The sequence below is a fragment of the Sturnus vulgaris genome, chromosome 5 (genome assembly GCF_052056855.1).
Source record: "Sturnus vulgaris isolate bStuVul1 chromosome 5, bStuVul1.hap1, whole genome shotgun sequence".
NCBI classification, from domain to species: Eukaryota; Metazoa; Chordata; class Aves; order Passeriformes; family Sturnidae; genus Sturnus; species Sturnus vulgaris.
The window spans coordinates 18,367,725-18,387,620 of record NC_142247.1 but is presented as its reverse complement, the minus strand read 5'-3'; the positions used below and the strand labels follow the sequence as shown (position 1 = coordinate 18,387,620).

General features: G+C 37.3%; 1 protein-coding gene across 9 annotated transcripts in view; it reads right to left on the bottom strand.

Annotated features, from left to right (window-relative positions):
• Positions 1-657: 657 nt before the first annotated feature.
• NAV3 (neuron navigator 3) overlaps positions 658-19,896 on the bottom strand; it is a 510,531-nt gene continuing 491,292 nt past the window's right edge. For all 9 annotated transcript variants that reach the window (XM_088164978.1, XM_088164973.1, XM_088164974.1 and 6 more), the window contains 11 exons: positions 18,809-18,983; positions 14,993-15,090; positions 14,238-14,333; positions 13,817-13,985; positions 12,840-13,075; positions 10,755-10,909; positions 9,787-9,858; positions 9,163-9,359; positions 8,417-8,535; positions 5,533-5,736; positions 658-3,356 (listed from right to left, as the gene is read on the bottom strand). In XM_088164978.1, the coding sequence (XP_088021104.1) occupies positions 3,237-3,356; positions 5,533-5,736; positions 8,417-8,535; positions 9,163-9,359; positions 9,787-9,858; positions 10,755-10,909; positions 12,840-13,075; positions 13,817-13,985; positions 14,238-14,333; positions 14,993-15,090; positions 18,809-18,983 (1,641 nt within the window). In that variant the 3' untranslated portion in view covers positions 658-3,236. The remainder of the gene's footprint in view (positions 3,357-5,532; positions 5,737-8,416; positions 8,536-9,162; positions 9,360-9,786; positions 9,859-10,754; positions 10,910-12,839; positions 13,076-13,816; positions 13,986-14,237; positions 14,334-14,992; positions 15,091-18,808; positions 18,984-19,896) is intronic.

Genomic DNA, 19,896 nt, shown 5'->3' with positions numbered 1-19,896 from the left:
GTGATATGTAAGATTTAACTGCAAATAAAGCCTTTAAAAAACCCAAATCACCCAGTGAATAATTATCCACATCTTTAATGAGGTGATGAATCTTCTTCTCTGTACTGATACGTCTAAAGATCTTTCCTGGGATATTGCACTTCCAGGAGAAACTACAGACCTGATGCTGAGACTTATAGATGATGTGCTGCAACTTGCAGGAGCATAATGATCTCTTCCAAGCTCAAAGTCTATGATTAGGTGACTAAGAAAATTACACTTTTCTTCTTTGAATTCTATCAAATAATACTGATGTATACCTGCTGAGGAAGAACCTCTAATTTCTTTGGTTTTCAAAATAAGGCATTATACTTCATCAGTTTTGGACAGATTTTTCGTCACTAAAATCAACAGGCTTTTATTTTAAAATAATTCTGAGAATGGGGAGATTGTGAAGTTGTTTCTGAATGGCATAACCTGTTCCCACCAAGGAAACATCCATTCAAAGATCCTGCTGAATCGTTGGAACTGGAAAGAGTACTTAATTTTGTTTCTACAGAGATTAGTTCTCCTGAACACAGAAAAATCACATCCTTCAGTATGTAATTTTGTTTTCATGTTCATATATTTGAAATAATATCTGTTAAGTAGTCCTGACTGCAAAAACACCAGACTGTGTTTTCAATAAATAATTCCACTTTAATGGCAAAGTAATAATTTAGACAGATACAGTGTGCACACCTGCAAAAAAAATATACGCAAGCTGGTTTACAAGCTAGAGGAACAATAAACCAATAGAAAATACATCATCCAGTTAAGTCCGATGACACCAAATACTTATTATTAGGGTTTTACAAAGACTACAAAAATTTTCAGATGATTTATTTCACTGTTTCTGTCTATTTACAAGATATGTTACATCAAAAATGTACAAAATATAAAATGTGTACAGACAAATGTTTCACAAACAATTTCTGAGTTGTAAACTAGGTGGACTCACTGAGATGTATTGCAGGAAGTTTTGTATATGCAATATTGTGTGTTTGTGAGCTAAATATGGCAGGAAAAGATTTGCAGGTTTGCTCAGAGCACAGGTACAAGAAAGAGCAGCTTTGCCTTAGTTCTTTGAGTCAGTCAAGGTGTATGAACTGACGTTTTGCATCAGAAACGGATCCAGATTTGGGGGGCATGATGTTAGTCAGACTGAATCCTACGTGCATAAATTCAGAGATTTATTAGGGCAATAGCACCGTGTAGGAACCTCTAGATTCAGCGATGCAGCTCAGTGCCATTTGGAAACTGCATTGATTGTTTAAAGTTACAGCAGGTGGCCACGGGGAGGCCACGAGGAGTGAATAGCACCAGATACACATCCCGAAGGTCACATCCATGGAGGTGTACAGTACATGACTACACAATGCCAGAGCCCTTAGGTACCTTCTTGTTCACGTGCACCTATTTTAACCTCATGGCTCTTGTGGAAAAAGTGTTTCCAGTTACTCTGAGCAGTCCAGATGCAGTCTGGTTGTAGCCTGCTGTGACATATGAACTTAGAACATTTTCAGACTTTCCCCCCCAAAATGTATTGGTTTCGTACAGATATTGAAACGTGCTAACTGTAGCATTGATAGCTCCTGCATAGTCGTAACAACTGTAAGTACAGGACAAACACACCAGGTAATAACAGCTTTTAGGTTTTGCATTCTGTATTTGTTTGCAACATACAGGAAATCTCAGCAAGTGAAACATCTCTTAACACCAACAGAATAAAATACAATTTTTTTTTGTTTGTTTGTTTTTGATTTGATTTGTGCAAGGCTTTTTTTTTTCTTTCTTTTTTTTTTTTCTTTTTCTCTTTATTTACAATACCCACCCAGTAGACTGTGCAAAACCAACCCACTTTTACAGTATAAACTCTTCCTCTTCCACAGTGGACATCACTGCTTCAGTGTTCTTTTATGCTGAATTCTTCATGTACAACTATAGCAATCAAAACAACATGCTGAAACTAGAAAAAGGAAAAAAAAAAAACAAAACCCATATATTTGTGCTCATGCTGCATCAAGTGCATCCAGCTCTGCTGGATAAGTATTCAAAACATCTATCCTCCCAAAAATTCCATTCCATGGGACCAAATGGATTTGAACCAATTTTGTCAGCATTTAGGTGGCAGTGAAAGTGGGTTTAGGTTCCTTGTGTACTTCTGAGGGTAGGCAGAGAAATCTTATTCACAAGATAAAAATATTATATAGCAACTGTTCTTTCTCGTATCCATTACTTTAAAAAATCATGATATACAGATATGAGGCTACTATGTTAACTGATGTTTTCTCATTAGTAAATGAAGAAAAAAACAGTGTAAATTACCAATGGTTTAGGAATTAAACCAACTGTAAAACTGTTCTAGAAATCTGTTTTAAGGCAGTGAGACAGCACCATAAGAAATGTTCCTTCTTTCACTGAAAAGGCTCAAACAAATGAAGCCCTAAAAAGCCTTTAATCAGTGTTGGTTAATAATTGGTAGAAAACTGTTGTTAAGGAGTGGGCAGGCGGTTAAAAAAGACCCTTGTGGTAAAAATAACTTTATAAAATCTGTGACTTGTGTACTAAAAACTTGATGGAGCGCATCACCGTGACCATGGCAGTTAGAATTAAATTGGCACTTATCCAGCATATCACAGTCATGTTTTCTGGTGATTGCACAATACTGTTTGTGCTTTCTGAGTTACTATCATCTTTTGCTCATTTTGGAATGGGCAGTAGTGTATAACACAAACACCACTGCCGTCCTGTGACCAGCACCATGCGGCACAACAGAGGTTAGAAGATAATTAGAAGACTGCATTGTTCATGCAGCACCTCAGGGTAAACTAAAGGAAAAACATAACCCAAAGAAGTTTCTCTGTAAACTTGTACAGAGAAACACAGAGAGACAGAGAGAGAGAGAAAGAGGATAAGGGGAAAAAAATATTCCAGTTTGGCTAACACGTGTGCAATCTGCTCAGATGCCCTTGGTCTAGGGCACTTTCCAGTTGACAAATGGAGTCTCACTTGGCTCCATAGGTATTGAAATGCCTTGAAATAAAACTAATTCAAGCTTTCCACTTCAATTTTTCTTCCTGACTTTGCAGAGTTAGGTCTCCTGCCTCCCTACAACACACCATTCTTATTCAGAGACCTCGGTGTGCTGCTTTAATACTGGCAGTGGTCTAGTGGAAACAGATTTTACCATCATCCTACAGCAAGATTTGTCCCTTTCAGAGAGTTGATTCAAGGGATGAATCCAAAATGTCATCATGGTGGCTGGTGCTATCACTGTCACAGCTCTGTGCGCTCGAATAGTTGGCTGCCTCTTGAAGCCTCATTAGCATATTCATCTGAAAGAAAAAAGCAATATTTACATAATCTCATCTCATCTAATACTGCAGTGACCGTGTTAAAATTTAATTAAGCTCCTTTGCTGTACGAGGTGTGCTGGTACCTAGACGAGTGACCATACAAAAGGATTTCAGAAAGGGCAGGGTGTTAGCGGCTCCTACTGGCACTCTTTTCATTGCCTTCTGGTTTTTAAATAGAAGTTAAAAGGTCCAAAGAGGGATACAGTGGAGCTGCCTGATAACTCTCTTTAATTCAGGGGCGAGGCCAGCTGCAGCTGCAACACTGGCAGAGGAAGGAAGCTGTATCTCAGCTGGACATCTGGGCCCATATTTGGAGACAGTCAAGCTTCCAGATAATTTTTGGATGGTGTAGATGCATTACACTGGAAAAGCAACTGAAAACATAATCACAGTAACATACCCCTCTACAAGAGAAAGATGGGGAGGGAATGGGAGAGGGGTGGACTGATGCCAGCTGCTTCATAAATGAGTCCCATCTGCTGCTGAGGGGCTGATCTCAAGAGTGGAACAGCAACAGATCTTCCTACCCAGGAGAGTAGAGCCTCCCATAATTTAGGGATTATTGATACCTTAAATCCATCTGAAAATCATCAAATAACAGCATTAAGATCCCGAAAATTACTTGGATGCTTGATGCCTGACTGTATAATGGTCAGAATTTTATTTATAAAGCATCCACTTCTGCCAGCATACTAGGGACTGGAAACAATGTTGACAGTGCTTCAGTGTTTTTCAAGGAACAAATACACTGTTGCTACAAAAAGCAGGCAGAGAAAAACCAAAGCCAAATATGTGCTCCTATTGGTTTGTGCTTCAAGCCCCTATTTTCAGTTTGTTCAGAAATCCTTATATTTCTATGCTTTCAACTTGCACAGTGAAGTTTTCTCTAGGCACTGAAGTGTTCAACAACATAGCATAGCTTTTGCTGAGGCTTTAATAGGTATCCATACTTGTGAACATAGGATACCTGTGGTGGGTGTTCAATACATCCTGCATGAGACGTGTCCCGTTTCCACAAGTGCAGTGTCTGTCCACCCATGAGCTCCACTGGAGGTGGGGGCAAACCCTCCAGTCACAACTTTCAATATTTATTCAGATATTTACTCAGGTACAGATGCAGACCACAGTGTGCAGGGAGCAGAGGTGAGTGGACAATGAACTCAGGCTGCCTATAGCCTGAGTTTTCATCATAGTGGAGAATATGCTGGGCTGGAAGCCTGTCCAACACACTCACTGGAAGCCCAAATCACAGGGTCAAATTATCACCTGAAAGCTCATGAAATGGGACAGGAGTTCAAATAAGATGATTTCCTACACTTCTTCAGGACGCAAGATCTGTTTTTGAACATGAAACAGTGAGGCTGTGGAACCATTTTCTTAACACTGTTAAGAGTTAAATGCATTTATCTCGGAGAAATTCCCTTTTCCAAGGGCTGCCTGTATTCTAGAAATAGAGTTCTCTAAAATGGTATTTTGAATTGTGATAAAGGCAGTCCACAGAGAAAGCACTACATAAGAATAGCAGTTCAACATATGCATTTTAATAGCCCATTATCAGAGGAGGCAATGGTAAATCTGAATGCCTGGGATCATATTTAAATAAAACAATACATGGCATTGAAGGAAATCATCTTCTTAATCATTTAATGCCACCACACTTGCATTCCTTCTACATTAAGACCATTACACAGTTGTCAGTTATCTTGAAATATTATGAGAAATGTGAAGATGGCTAATTTATATTTTCACTAAATTCTCTATCATAGGTAAGTTAGACAATGTGAATATCGCAGTCCTTCATTTGTATAATGTAGCTGAAAACTGCCCCATGAAGAAAGATGTTTTCATGATAAAATTTATAAATAAGCTGCTGAAGAGTGGTACCCAAAAAATATAATGATGAAGACCTGATACATGTACCAGATAAATCTGACCAGATAGGAAATACAAACAATGTAAGGACATATTAACGTGTTGGTGATACATGCCCTCCTGCTTCCTTTAATTTTCAACATTTTCATACATTATAGGAGGATTCAGTTTAAAAGCCTATTCTGGAACAGGTGCACAGTACTTTTTTACTGCACAGTGTATGGTTTAACATGTGAGAGCAAAGTGCATACTAAAAAGCCTTTCCCCAAAAGTTTGAACTTACCAAGGGATCCCCCTCTGTATCAGTCTGCGGAACGTGCTTAGAGGTTGTTCCTTCTTTTGCTGATGCATAACCTTCATAACCAACATCTTCAGGCCTTAACTGAAGTAGTGATGGCCACTCATGCTGTAGAGTTGCAGAGCTCCATGGATAGGTATCACCGACCCACTTGGAGGGATCCTCCCAGGGTGCCCTCTTACCGTACATCTATATTATGGATATAACACAGGTAAGTATTCTACAGAGTTTTCAGTAACAGTTTTAACAGCAGATAAAAGTCATCACAAACATCTAAACCATTTTAGAAAGAGATTTGCTTTCAGATGTTTTCAGTACTCAGATAAAATTAGACCCTAAGGAGATTGGATCATCTCCACTAGTGCTCCTTCAATACACACAGTGGCTGTAGATTGGAAAATGCTCCATAACTAGTGACATTTGTAGACACCAGCAAGATCTTGATGCAATGTGAAATGAGACCTCCAGGTAAGTTTCTTAAGGCATATCAGGAAAATTAACACAGATCTATCAAAAGCATTTAAGTTAATTGAATTTTTTTAAGTGAATTAGAGGGTGGCACTTTTTGAACTATTGTTCACTTTTTGCAGCAGAATGAGATGCTGGAGCAGACATTTGTCCACATCCTCCATGTCTTAACTTTCAGAAGGTTAAGAGAAGAACTTCACAAGGGATATATTTTTCCTTACTATGAAGCATAAAATACTTATGAATCTGGGAGGAGGAGGAGGAGAGGAAGAATGAGAATAAGAATTTTGTAATATTAGGAGATCTGGTAGCTTCCTCACCAAAATTCGCTCCTCTCTGTATTGCTGTTCACAAGCAATGTGTTAACTGAGAGCCCCTTGGTTGCTGCTTTTTAGATTTCCTTTAGCTGTGACAATGACACACTGGGATGGGAAGCCACCCACCAGGGCTTTTTGTAATTTCTCCCGACTCAAACAGTTTCACACAATCCAGAGAACACCACGCTATTAGCAGGGCACTTACTCAGGAAGGATATAGGTGGGCTGCACTCCTAAAGGGACTATAACAGGGAAGGACTTTAGTGATAAAGGCAGAATGATGGGCTGTGCTTATCACTGCAACACCTGCTGCCAGGCACTTGCCAAATGCAGAGCTGCAGGTTAGGCACCCAGATTCTCTGTATTAGGCACAGAGATATTCAGACTTCTTCTGCCCTGCACTGAGGCTAGGCTGCTATAACAGGGATCTGCCTAAATAAGCCAAGAGAAATGTTTCTCAGAGGTATAGGCTAACTCCAGGCTGTAGCACTTCCCTTCATCTGAGATTAACAGTGACTAAATCTTTTCTGGAATCTAGAGCAAGGTTTGTAAATCCTATGTCTGACAAGGGATTTTGCAAAGTACCTGACCAGAAAGGCAGTTTCTATCTCTCTTTGCTTCTAGGAACACTTAATTATATGATATAAAAGATTTCTCTTTATTATTAATGATTTTATTCTATGGGAACCATCCAAAGCACCTAAAATTGGTACAGCTCATGAAACAAACATATTTTCTTCTATATGCTGCCATCTTCTGCTCCACAACTGAAGTTTTCATTTAAGCAGTTACCCTGTATGCTTGGGAAAATATGAGCATGAAGAATATCACTGCGTTTTTATAGCTGGTCTAAACAAGTACTGTTAATCTCACTGTGGCTGTTCTATCAAATGTTTGGCAGTATTCTGCACCAGGCATAAACACTGCAATTCCCAGAGAGAGAAGCAGTGTTAGGAAAGCATGAGATATTCAACAGGCAAGATTCTAAACCTTCATTGCATCAGTATGTCACTGTGTCAATACAGGTGATAAAGAAACTACAGCTGCTTACACAGTTCCTTGCCTAGTCCATAACAATCCCCCCTGCACTATGCAGTAATTTCTTTTGGTGTCATGTGGAAAGATGCTATGTGCAATAAAATGCCTTTCCACAATGCATCTTTTTAGAGGACATAGAATTGCAGTGCATAAATAAAAAAAGGAAAAGGGAGAAATCCAATTAAACATTGGGGGAAAAATAAAAAATAAAAAAAGAGAGTGGATTGATGTAAAGATTTAGGTTTCCTCCAAAGATGTAGAATTATCTAAAATCCTAACCTCATCTGGTATAACCCAGAGAGTTATCCTCCTGGGGAAGACCTCATTACAACCTTCCAGGGGGCTAATAAAAAGAAGGGGAACAACATTTTAATGTGGGCAGATAGTAATAAGAGAGGGGAGAATGGTTTTAAATTGAGGCAGGAGAGATTTAGATTAGATGTTAGGAAGAAATTCTTTACAGTGAGGGTGGTGAGGCACTGGAATAGCCTGCCCAGAGAAGTTGTGGATGCCCCATCCCTGTAAGTGTTCAAGGCCAGGAATTAGATGATATTTTAGATCCTTTCCAATCCAAGCCTTTCTATGATTCTATGAGAACATCCTTATTCACAAACTTTTTCCCACAAACCCATCTACCTACATGTGTATGTAGGTGGTGGGAGGACTGCAGAGACCAAAGCTATTTTCTGGCTCCAGTGTAAAGCTTATTAACTGTTCCATTCAAGGGTAGGCTGAGACTGCCTTGACTCAGAGAGACAATCTGAGCTGTTTTTAGCCATGCTGGGAACTCTTTAAACAGTGGAAAAAACCCACCTTCCTCCAGACACAGAGAAAAATCCCTCTTCATAAAATACAAGATATGTTGCCAAATTATATATTGGAGTAAGAGCAGGTCAAAAGGAATTTGACTCTGCCTTTGATAACCTATTCAAAGATTTTCCTCTTGCAAATGCAAAAGCATTCATACCAGGATGCATTGTTTAAAAACAGCTTAGAGAAAGCCTTTGAAAGCCATTAAAAACATTTCTAGGAAACAAATTACATACCTGGAGTCCTTCTCTCACAGCTTCCAGAAGATATGGAACCAGGGAATAGTTCCAAAGGTCTGTGAACCACACTCTGGAGCCATCAACATCCATAGGGCAAGGGAGAAAGAGACGGGGACCTGAGAAGCCAAGTCGTGAATTAGAAAAGGTAGAACTAGGAAACACACTTAAAATAATCTTCTTGAAATTAAAAGAGCAGTATCAGAACAAGTTCAAGCTAAGAGAATACTAAAACAGGGTACATTAAAGAAGTTAACAGTCTCCTGTTATTAAAAATGGACTGGTGTCATTTAGTCATACTTTAGGGCCTGATGAACATTTACAAGTTTTATGGCAAAGCTATGTAAAAGTGGACATCTTTGCTAACAGTTATTCCATTAAAAGGCCTCAGGTCCAAGGGTTTTTATTGCTGTAATTATACTGCGGTGTGAAAGCAGGAGAAAAAAAGTAAGCTCAAGAAAGTTACTATTGTAGTAATTATTTTTAAATTTAGTTTTAAAAATTGCAATATTTTACTTGAAAGTATTTAGCAGCAAAGGAAGAACTACCAGGAAATATATATATACTCTCTCATTAAACTTTCAATTTTCTTTTGAGTCTTGCTGACAACTAGACACATTCCCTACACTTACGTTGTATTTCCCATTGAGACATGGTAACTTAAAAAAATAGTAATATATTCTTCACAAATCCCTATAACGCTCAGCCTGCATCCTTATTTCAAACCATTCCACCAATGGACTCACCAATGGTTACATCTGAAGAGCTGTGAGTTTCTAGGAAGCTGTTGAGATGATGCCATGTTTTGGGGATCCAGTCAATGATTTTCATAAGCTCATTATTGCGTATGTTCTTTTCTATTTCAGTTTCAATCAGTTTCCTTCTCAGATATCGGCCTAAGAAACCTTTAACAGGCTCTGTGTGATTAGCACACAGCACCCACCTGGGTAGAAGAGGTAAATGTCAAGCAGCAATGAATAGCAAATACATTATTTCCTCTTAAACATATAGATGAAAGTCATGTCATAGAGTCTCATTAGTCAGCAAGTATAACACTGCTCCAATAACCTCATTACTGCTCACAGTTTCAACACAGCCATTTCAGGTTCCAGCAGGAATTCAAGACACTGCTGAAGACAAATGAAATGCAGGAATGCAATCATCTTCAGCAACTTGCTAGAGGTGCCAGACAGTATCTTATTTCTTTTACCATTCCCCAACAGCATTCAGAGACCCATCAATAGAGGAGAGACACTGAAACTGAAGTACTCTACTGTGATGAGATACAAGATCAATATTTGTCAAAGAACTGGGCTTAGGAGCAGGGAGCTGTGCAAACATGGCCACAGTAAAATACAGAGTGAATGTACCTGAAATTGTGATGCATCTCCAGATTCGGTGAAGAAGAAACTCCCTGGTTCATGGTTCCAATAATATAGGGACTGGAAATAAAAAAGCAGTAGGATTTTTTTGAGGAAGAATTCATTCAAATATTCAGAGTATATTCCTTCTTATTATCTGCACTAGGCCAATTGCAAAAGAGTCTCTGGCTCTACTACAGTCATAGATTTAAAATATTTCTGAGGTATCCTTTTTAAAATGTTTATTCTTGTGTAATTTCCCTCTTGCACATACGTATTTTACTAGTGCTCATCTGTAATGAAGAAATAAATAACACAACCCTGTCTTAATGTAAATCATAATTTGGCAGTAGGCTCAGCTTTTTAACTTCAAAAGCCAGTGAATCTCATGAGTAAGAAATTGCATACAATGAAGTCCCTATGATGTCACTTTTACAGCAGAAATAACCAGCATTAAAAAATGTAAAGCAAAATGCAAATGCAAGTAAAAATTCTAGAAAACATTATTTTTACTCTTTCTTGAGAATAAAGGACAGCCAGTCAGTTTTGCACTTCTGCACTGCTGCAAGAAAACTGTAGGAAGGGCAAATCTGTTAGATACACAGCTGCTTCTGTACGGCATGGTTTATCCCAAATTCCACTATTACAAAGAGTAACCTGTTCTCATGGTACTAATGAGCTTGTGTAATCTGACAGCATGCAAAAGATAAGACTATAATTCAGCCAAGTACATTCTTAAATTTTGTGGTACATTTACATCTCACTGAGAAGCATGGGAGTAATGGAAATGAAGCAAAGGAGACAACTATGTTCTTGGCTGAAAAGGGCTAAAATTATTGAAACACATAACAGCCTTGCAGATGGTCTATGGGAGCCTAAGTTTTCACTGGGACATTTTATTTTGCAAAGTAACCAGGAGATTTTAGTCTTTTAATTGTAAAAACTGTGTGCAAGGGGAGAGAAGAGGTACTACCTACCATTTATTATATTTACAGTTGAGGAAACCATTGAAGATGTCACTTAGTGAACTGATGTGGTGGAGATTATCAAGAATTATGACGACAGGGAGGTCAGCACCATTGTTGTCAGCACTGCATTGCTCAGCTAAATTTGCTAGGTATTGTCGCAGATCCTTCAGCAGAATTAATGGAAAACAAAAACAAAATCTCAAAAAAATGCCCCAAGCCCAGAAAAGATTAATCCAATTAGACCATAGATGTAATTTTACTGGAAAAAAAAATTCAAAAAGATAAAATGGCTGCTAAACAGTTTTCCTTCTGTGATCTGCATATGAGGGAAAATATTACACAGGGCAACATTAAAGCCACACGCTACCAAAAAAAAACAAGTGCTAAACACAAGGCAAACGACTGAAGCATTTTGATTTGGGGGATATATTCCTTAGACATTTCCTGATAAAATATCCTCTTATCCAGAGGAAAATACATTATAATAAAATATGCCATTTTCAATGGGCTGAGACACTCATTAATTTTTGGACCTTAGTTCTTATGAATACCACATTAATATACCAAAACCCCACCACATTGTCTCACAATTTTGGCATACTGAGCTGTTCCTTTAGATATCTCCTTTTAGCACTCACTAAAAATCTGCCTGCCTTCTTGGGGATGTTTTATCACACTTCATAATAAAATTTGTTGTGCAAATTCTTCTTTCCTGTCAGCTGTCTGGCTGCTGTTTAGTGCAGAAGTAAAAGAGAGCTTTCTATAATCAAAACATTTCATATTCATATTCATATTCAACATATTCAACAGTTGCTCTTGAGAATTCGGGCTAGTCAAGTTTTTCAGCTGTATATCTAGAGGTACCTAATTTTGTCAGGGTTGGAAATTCTCAGTATTATGGACAAAGTTCCTATTGCCATTTTATTTTCTGGATCGGGGATAGCAGATTCTTTCTTCTTTAATGGGAACATGCATCTTTTTTTATTTAAAGAAAGATTTTTCTTTGCCTTTTTATGATCAGGTGTCTCTCAAGACTTTTCCCATGGAATAGTACCATCTGTATTATTCAAATACCCTTGGTATTTGACAGTATTGCTTTGTCTTTTTTTTTTTTTTTTATTACAAACTCAAAAATTCGACATGAATTTTGATATAAGTAAAGGAAAAGGGGGAAAAAGCCCCAACCAATCCAATCCCAAAAACAACAGCCGAACACCAAAATGCACAGACTGAGAAATTTACCAGAAATCCAAAAACTGGCTCTTTTGTAGGACAATTTTCTTTACAGATGTGTATGGTATAATAAGAAAACATAAACACATTCTCTGCCAAAGTAAATGGCATCACAAATCCTCTGTATAAAGACAGTGAAAAGCAGTTATTTTTGCCAGAATGGTCCTTTTGCCCCTTTGAGATCTGTATATTCTCCCTTCTTATGTTGGCATTCATTAGCTTTCAAATCAGAAAGCTCTGGGAAAACCCTTTCATTTTTTTCCTCCCAGGTACCAAGTTAGGAGTACACTCAATTCAGGACAGCCAAGTGAATAGTATTATCTGTGGCTAGCACAGCAGTCCTGCTAAAAACCTGATAATCTGAGCTATGTAAACCACAGGACGTGATGTGTGAGGCAATTTCAGTATGGAAGCTTCCTGACTGATGCACACCAGAAATCATGACAGCTGTATCTCTCCAGGGCTGATTAAGAAACTGAGCCTAAGACAGTAATTTCAAATCACCCCTTTGAAATCTTTGCTATCAAAGGCTGATGTTATCATCATAAAAAAAGCAGGTCACACTAGTATTACTATATAGCCAACCTTTTGACAAAGGAATTACAGATACTCCAAAAAATTAATTTACATAGGACTAGGACTCAGTATTTATATTTAAAGTGGGTTTCCTCAAGAGGGGGAAAATTGAGACTTCCTTGACAGTGCTTCAACGGTTTGTTTAGAACATCACTGGGTTTGGAGACTGAATTCTTGTAGGCAGAAATGCTACCTGAGCAGCAAGAGGGTACACCAATTAATGGAATGTGTTCTGCATCATCACTACAAATTGGGCAATAGATTATATTTTCAATTGTAACTTACCTTGCTTGACTTGTGATCTATGTTAAAAGTTGCAATTGCATCCTCAGTTTTTTTTCTGCCAGATTTAGTTATAACATATTCAGCCAGCCTGTTTGCTAAATAGGTCTTTCCTGTGCCACTGGGTCCCGACAGAATAATTCTGCGATGCTCCATCAGTAAATTAAAGTACCGTTGGGTAATTGGCTTAGGAATTAATGTGTCAAACACAAAACTGTCCAGACTGTTTTCTTCTACTCCTGGGGATGAAAGAAAAGAAAAATGGCCTGCTTTATCCTTGCTAAGGTAGTTATTTGGCCCAGCATCTGATGGCATCAGTGCTATGCCCACAGCAAGGTAAGATACCTCTTAAATCAAATCTCATAAATCAAATCCCTGTTAAGGGCTACTTTACTGTACAAATACTGGTATCCTTCCACAAAAAATTAAACAGCAGTAGTGAGTTGAGATGAGTGGGAGAGATGCAATCAAATTAAATGTGAAGAGAAGGCTCAGTGAGGCAAAGATATATGTTTCAGACGTTACTGGCAACGATGACAAAAAAAGGTCAAATTGACAGTCACAGGGGTTAGCAGTTGTCACATCAATGTATGTAAAGTCCTCCTGAAGGCCCCCTCTCCCCTCCAATAGCAAATCCCAAGAGCTTTTGGAATGTATAGAATTTTTCCTGTGGAACTGAATAAAGCATAAATATTTCTTATCGTAATCTCTGTTTTGGGGCTGATTTTTTTGTCACTGTTTAAAAATCTGTACTTTTTTGTGATTTGGAAGTTAGGCAGGAGAGGACAGATATTCTTAGATTTCCCTCAGGAGGCTGTGATAGATAGTATGCAATGTCTTACAGACAGTTTATGTGATATATGTGTTCTTGAACTAGAGACAATACAGAAAGATCAGGTGTAAGAAAAATAAACATAAAAGGATAGAGAACTGCAGTGTAGAACTCTCCTGTATCTGCAGAAGCATTCTTTGGGTTTTACCTTTCAGGTTCACAGTGATGACATTATTATCTCCAACCAGATATCCACAAGGAAGCAGTTCAGGCACTTCTAGGCTATGGGCTCTAGTTACATCCCCTATACAATAGCTAGCAATGCAGTCAGAGCTTAAACCCAGGCTAGTAGTTGGATCCACTCGAAAAATATACTCCTGAAATTATATGAAAATATAAGTCATAAAAATATTTATTGAATGAAAGCTATTTGGAAAACTGCCTATAGTCATAAAAAATGAACTGCGACATTAAGAATAAAGCTCAGAGGTGGTGTTAGCTATATATTAAAAAAAACCAAACCCAAACCAAAACAAAAACTTGGCAAGACAACTCAAAGAATACAGAAATTTTCTAAAAATGAAAAAGAAAATTGTAATAATACATAAGCCAATTTTTCAGTGTCTTACCTTAAAGAGACGTCTGATTACACCATCTAAAACATCCCATTTTGTTTTTCCACTGACTCCAATTGATCCTATCAGGTATGCATGTGGCTTTTGATCCTGCAAAGAGAGATTTTTGGAAACTGGACTAAAAATGGTGCTAATTAGTTTTCTATGAAGAATTCATAGTTTTCCTAATGAAAAACAGGAATGTTATTTAGAATGAGAGGTTACAAGTTTGGTAATAATCTCTGTGGCAGAAATAGGTACAGATTGTATTACTTTGATACATCTTTATAAAGAAGGGAATACAGAATTTTGTTCTACTCTTCGATTGCATCTGTATTTTTAAAGAGATAACTGAAAATAAAGGTTGCACTGCATTTATAATTTTTTATAACACAGAACATGAAAACATGACCATTTCTCAGCAGCAAATTCATAGCTGCACCCTAAGGAGACCAAGGCATAAATCTAATTTATAATGACTTTTAAACAGAGATAGCAGGTCCCAGGACATCCTACTACTAATTAAACTAAGATCTGGTAGTGTCTAAGCCACCACAAAGTCAGAAAAAAGCTATATGACATTTGTCTATGGAGTGTGCCTAACTGTATTGAGCATGGATGATGGGGAAGAGAGCTGCTATCTATGAGATATTTCCCTTCAGTTCTAGGCTTAAAATACTGAAAGAAAAAAAAAAAAAAAAAAAAAAAAAAGAGCTACTATATTCCAGCATTTGCTTGAGCTATAATTCTGCTCTGGGTAATGCACTTACCTTGGCTCGACTATAGCCTTTGTTTATAGTGACTAAAATTTTGACACTGTGACCTTCTTTGTGGAGTGCTCCATCAGTGACATCATCCAACAAAATATCTACATTAAAAGAAAGGCAGAGATCAGTATGAAAAATCACATCAGTTATGTTCACAACATCAGTTCAATATTTGTTCAAAGGATTTTTTGGTTAAAAAGAAAGACTGTCATGACAACAATTTGCAATTGTTATAATCTGTGCTTGTTCCTAATTCACCATTTCTGTAGGAGGTGAAAAAAAAAATGTTACAAGTTGTCAATTTTTGCAGGAATGTTAGGAGTTTTAATAATGTAGAAATGAATAGATAATCCACAAATAATTAAAATCTTGTCTTTGCTTTCCCACTTAGAACTTTTTCAAAATTATATGTTCACAAAGTAAAGTTGTTTAAAAACTAAACTAAATTTATGTCTTTGAGCACTCATTTTGCCCTTTAAAATGTTGTAAGAGGAGAAAACAAGAAATCCTTGCATTGATATTTTAGCTATTCAGTAAAATAGCATTTATTTTCCACTTTCCAGATGATTCCTTTACCTTCTGAACATATGGCATGGATAGAGTTCTTTTCACCCCTACTAGAAAACCAACTTGGACTCCTCCAGAATATGGGACCCTATTTTCAGCCATTCTTCTAAGGAAAGGCTTAATTATTCTTGGAGGTAAAGAGTAATTTTGATCTGCTCTGCACCTCTGTTTCTACCACTTCACTAACTCCCAAAATGAGAAATCAGGTGTATTTCTGTTAAAGGTTGGGCATGCAGCTTTATTGCAAGTGATAAAACCGCTGTTTTCTTCTAGCAGTTCTCTCTGAGATTTTACTGTTACACATTTAAACTAACCATAAAATTAGATGAGATTATGGATTTGCATTTTCTTCAAAGGCCAGCACAGTAATCCGTTAACCTAAGCCCTGTTAGTTCTTAGTGCAATCAACTTCATGACGTGGCCTGCACAAGGTCAGATTTCATCGAAATTAAATGAGGTCCCAGTAAGATTCAGCCCTTTGTTCAAAGGAAAACTAAAGAAGGCTTATGAATATAATTTCAATTAATGTATTAAAAATAAGTTTTCATGTTAAAAGTTTGATAACTTACATCCTGATATAGAATGCAGATTCTGCTGTTGAGTTTTGGGATTTTTTTGGTTTGTTTTTCTTCTTCTTTTTTTTTTTTAATTTGTTGAACAAAGAATAATTTTTTCCTTTTTTTTTCTTCTTTTGTGAGTTTTAATAAATCTATGTTTGCTTTGCTCCAGGAAGACAGATTTTCTGTGTCATCACTGAATGTTTTACTTCACTTGTCTTGTGTTTTGGCATATTTGACAAACCTTTGAGCAAACCTAAGAGCTTTGATAATGTCATAGTTTGTCTGAGGGCAAATTATAGTATGATCCCCCTGTGAAATTTTTCAATCTCTAAATGACCCTTATGTAGCCCTTTAAATTCATTCTTCTTTAAGTCTTTAGGAATAAGGAACCACTCTATAGCAAAATAACTAATTCCACTTTTTAAGAGCTCTCTCTATCACTGATACAAGGGCCTGAGAAGATGACCAAAGGCCTCTAATTTCGTGGTGGTAATAATTGTTTTAATTACCCCCTGCCAGTCTGCTTTTTAGGCATGCTATGATTACTTCAGTTCAATTCTTGTCATAGCTCTGGCACTCTGAGGCAGTCTCGTACTGGTCCTTGTTTGCTCCTTTCACTCCAGTGACTGACTGAAATAAGGGTGTCTGTAACCACCAAATCCCTTCCCAGGTTGCCACTCACACTGATCTGGAGGGTATCATCATACCCTTAGGAAGGGAAAATAGATAGCTTTGGTCATTTCCAGATGCCCATGGTTAATTGAAGACATTGCTCCCAGAAAGTGGAATGGCATTTGTATAATATGAAGAGCCAAAGCACTCAATTCTCTGAGTTTAATCCTCATAATGATTAACCTCCCCCATCGCAGAGACTTTTGCTCAGTAGTACTCCAGCTGTCTCAGAAATCCCACAAGACTTGGTGGGATGCTGTCACCCTTCCAAGTTCTCTGGCATGGCAACAAAATGATCATTACAATGATCGAAAATTCTAGATTCATAATTAAATGAAATTATCCACTCCTCATTAGGAACCCTTATATCTTTAATTTCTTATAACCAAAAATAAATACTTTGCATGTGAGAAAAACATTTAGAATAATAACACATAAAATTATATGAAGTTTACGAAATAATGGAATCATTTAGGCTGGAAAACGCCCTTAAAATCATTGAATCCAATCACTTCTCACAATCATCCTTGTCTCCTTCTTCCTGTTCCTTTCCCCTGTTTTCCTCTTCCCCTTCTTTTCTTCCAGCTTCTATTTTTTCTATTCTTTTGCTGAACTTCCTCCCAACATTCTTTGTTTTCATTCTTTCATCTTATCATTTACATTCCCTTTTCTTTCCCCCATTCCTCTTCAGCCATTGTATTCTTATCTAGTTTCCCATCAGTTTCTTCAGACTTTTCTTCCTACATCTTTATTCCTGTATCTAGACAGAGTTAGTGCCAAGCAACAAAGTGCTAATGGCTGCTATGCATGAGAGGCATTTTATAACCACCATATTGCAAAAAATTCTCTTACTTTTTCTGGGTTTTATATTTGTTTGTTTTTAATATGTGTGGATCTGTGAACAGTTAAATTTTTTTCTCCCTGCTTTTTCAAAACCTCATTGCATGATGAGGCCTAGTTCAGTGTCCTCCATGCTAAAAGTTAAACCTCTCAAGGAGTTGGAATGTAAATAAAAAATATACCAATTTTCATACAAAATCTGATATTAACCAGAAAAAAATGTTCAAATATCCATGTAATCAATGACTGGCAAGATAATATGACTGACTGCCAATCCAAATTACAGTCAGTTTGGCATGTTCCAGCTATACTCTTGCCTAGACTCTTTCCACAATTATTAGCCACATTTTTATTGCTTCCAGAGACTGCATTACAATTTCTGTGGCGTCAATGCTAATGAGTGCTGCTTTGCTCCTGCTTTACTCCCGGTTCTAATGTTAGAGACAGCACTTCTGTTTCTTGGCTACATTATCAAAACAAATGTAGAAGGCTTGTTATCATAAACTCCATGGCATGGAAAATAATAAAATGTTAATGTTCAGGATGTGGACCAAAGTTCTGCTTGCTTTCCTTCATTCATAGAAGACAATGAGAGTGCCTAATAGGCCAGGAGGGGTTTGGCTTCTGTGATAAATGGTGATTTGGTCCAACATAAGCTAGCTAGCTGTACCAAATTGGAAAAATGTAAGGGATAAAGCTAACTGAGACCACCTTCTGCCTTAGCTGCAAATACGAAGTTAAGTGAGCTAAATGAATGACCAAAGATCTGCAAACCAAAAGAAGAAAGTTTCACATATTATACTCATATTTGTCCCATATGGACAAGAGAATATATTAATACAGTTGTCATATATACTTCAACAGATATTTATTTTCAAAGAAATTGTAAACTGGATGACCAAAGAGTATTGTAAACTACATTGGCAGAGAGTGTCATAGCTAGGAACAAAGCAAACATATTGAACAGTCTGTTACTGCTGTTCAGGGGCTTCTAAAAGCTACATTTCAGATGTGACCACTAGCATTCTTCCTCATCTCTGTTACTGAACGTATATCTGAGGTTAACCTGGATGATATGACGTGTTTTAATTTCCTGTCATGCTTCTCCTACGTAGCCCATCAAGGGGCTGAAAAACTCTTAGTAACTGCTGAGGCGTGCATGTGCCCAAAGTACGTTTACCTGATGTAACAGATTCTGTGATGTTTAAATTGTTCAGAGAAAGTCCTAGTGACTGCCGTGATGAAGAAGATGATGTGCTGCTTGAGGACTCTGATGAAGGCCGGGCAGGCTTTCCAGTGTTTCCAGTCTCTGCCTTCAAGCGATCATTCTCAGCTTTCAATATCTCAATTTCATTCTATATACAAAAGAAATCAGCACAAAAGTACAGGAGGTTATTCTTTTGGAAAACCAATGTTGGTGGCCAGTTTGGTGATGCTGTTGCCCTGATCAGTTAACTGGTTTACCACTTTCACAACAGAAATATAATACAGTGAAAACTGGATTGCCTTTACTTAAATGAAGGAAAACCCCCAATAACCTTGTTTTAGCTTTTGTCTCAAGATAGATCCTAAACAATACAAACTTCAAGCTCTTGTGCTTATAGTACATTTGACCATAATGTGAGTGTGGTTAGAATTTTCCCAGCTATCCCCATTTTTTTCAGCTACTTTCTATTTTCAAATACCTCAAGTAATGGTCAGTTAAGAAAGTTACAAAATATTTCAATGTTTCTAAAGTCACAGAAAATTTTTACTGTCATTGAAAATAAAATGTAAGCAGTAACTTCACAGAGAAATTAAATTAAAAATGAAAAATTAGAAATTGATAGTTTAAAAGTTTCATAACCCTTCTTGCTATCAAATAAGACTTTTTGATCATTCAAACACAGGATTGTTCACATAGCAGCGAGCAAATTCTCTCTGATGAAACAGAAAGTGACAGATGAATCAGAACAACTGGAATTTTCTTAGCTAAATCCTCTGTGGTGCCAAGTGATTACTGAATGTACAATAATAAAATGAAAACTTAGCCTGAGAACAGTCTGGTACCAGCTAAATCTAGCTTCCAGTCACTTTACAAAGCACATTACAAAGTAACTGCTTATTCTTGCAGATGGTTCTGCACATCAAATTTAATTCTACATTCACTGTCACCCTCCTAAAAGTCTCATATTTTTATGGAGGCTGCATAGCTATATTATACAATATGTAAGATAGCATAATAAAAAACCCCTACTACAGCAACAAAAAGATTAGATCACATACACA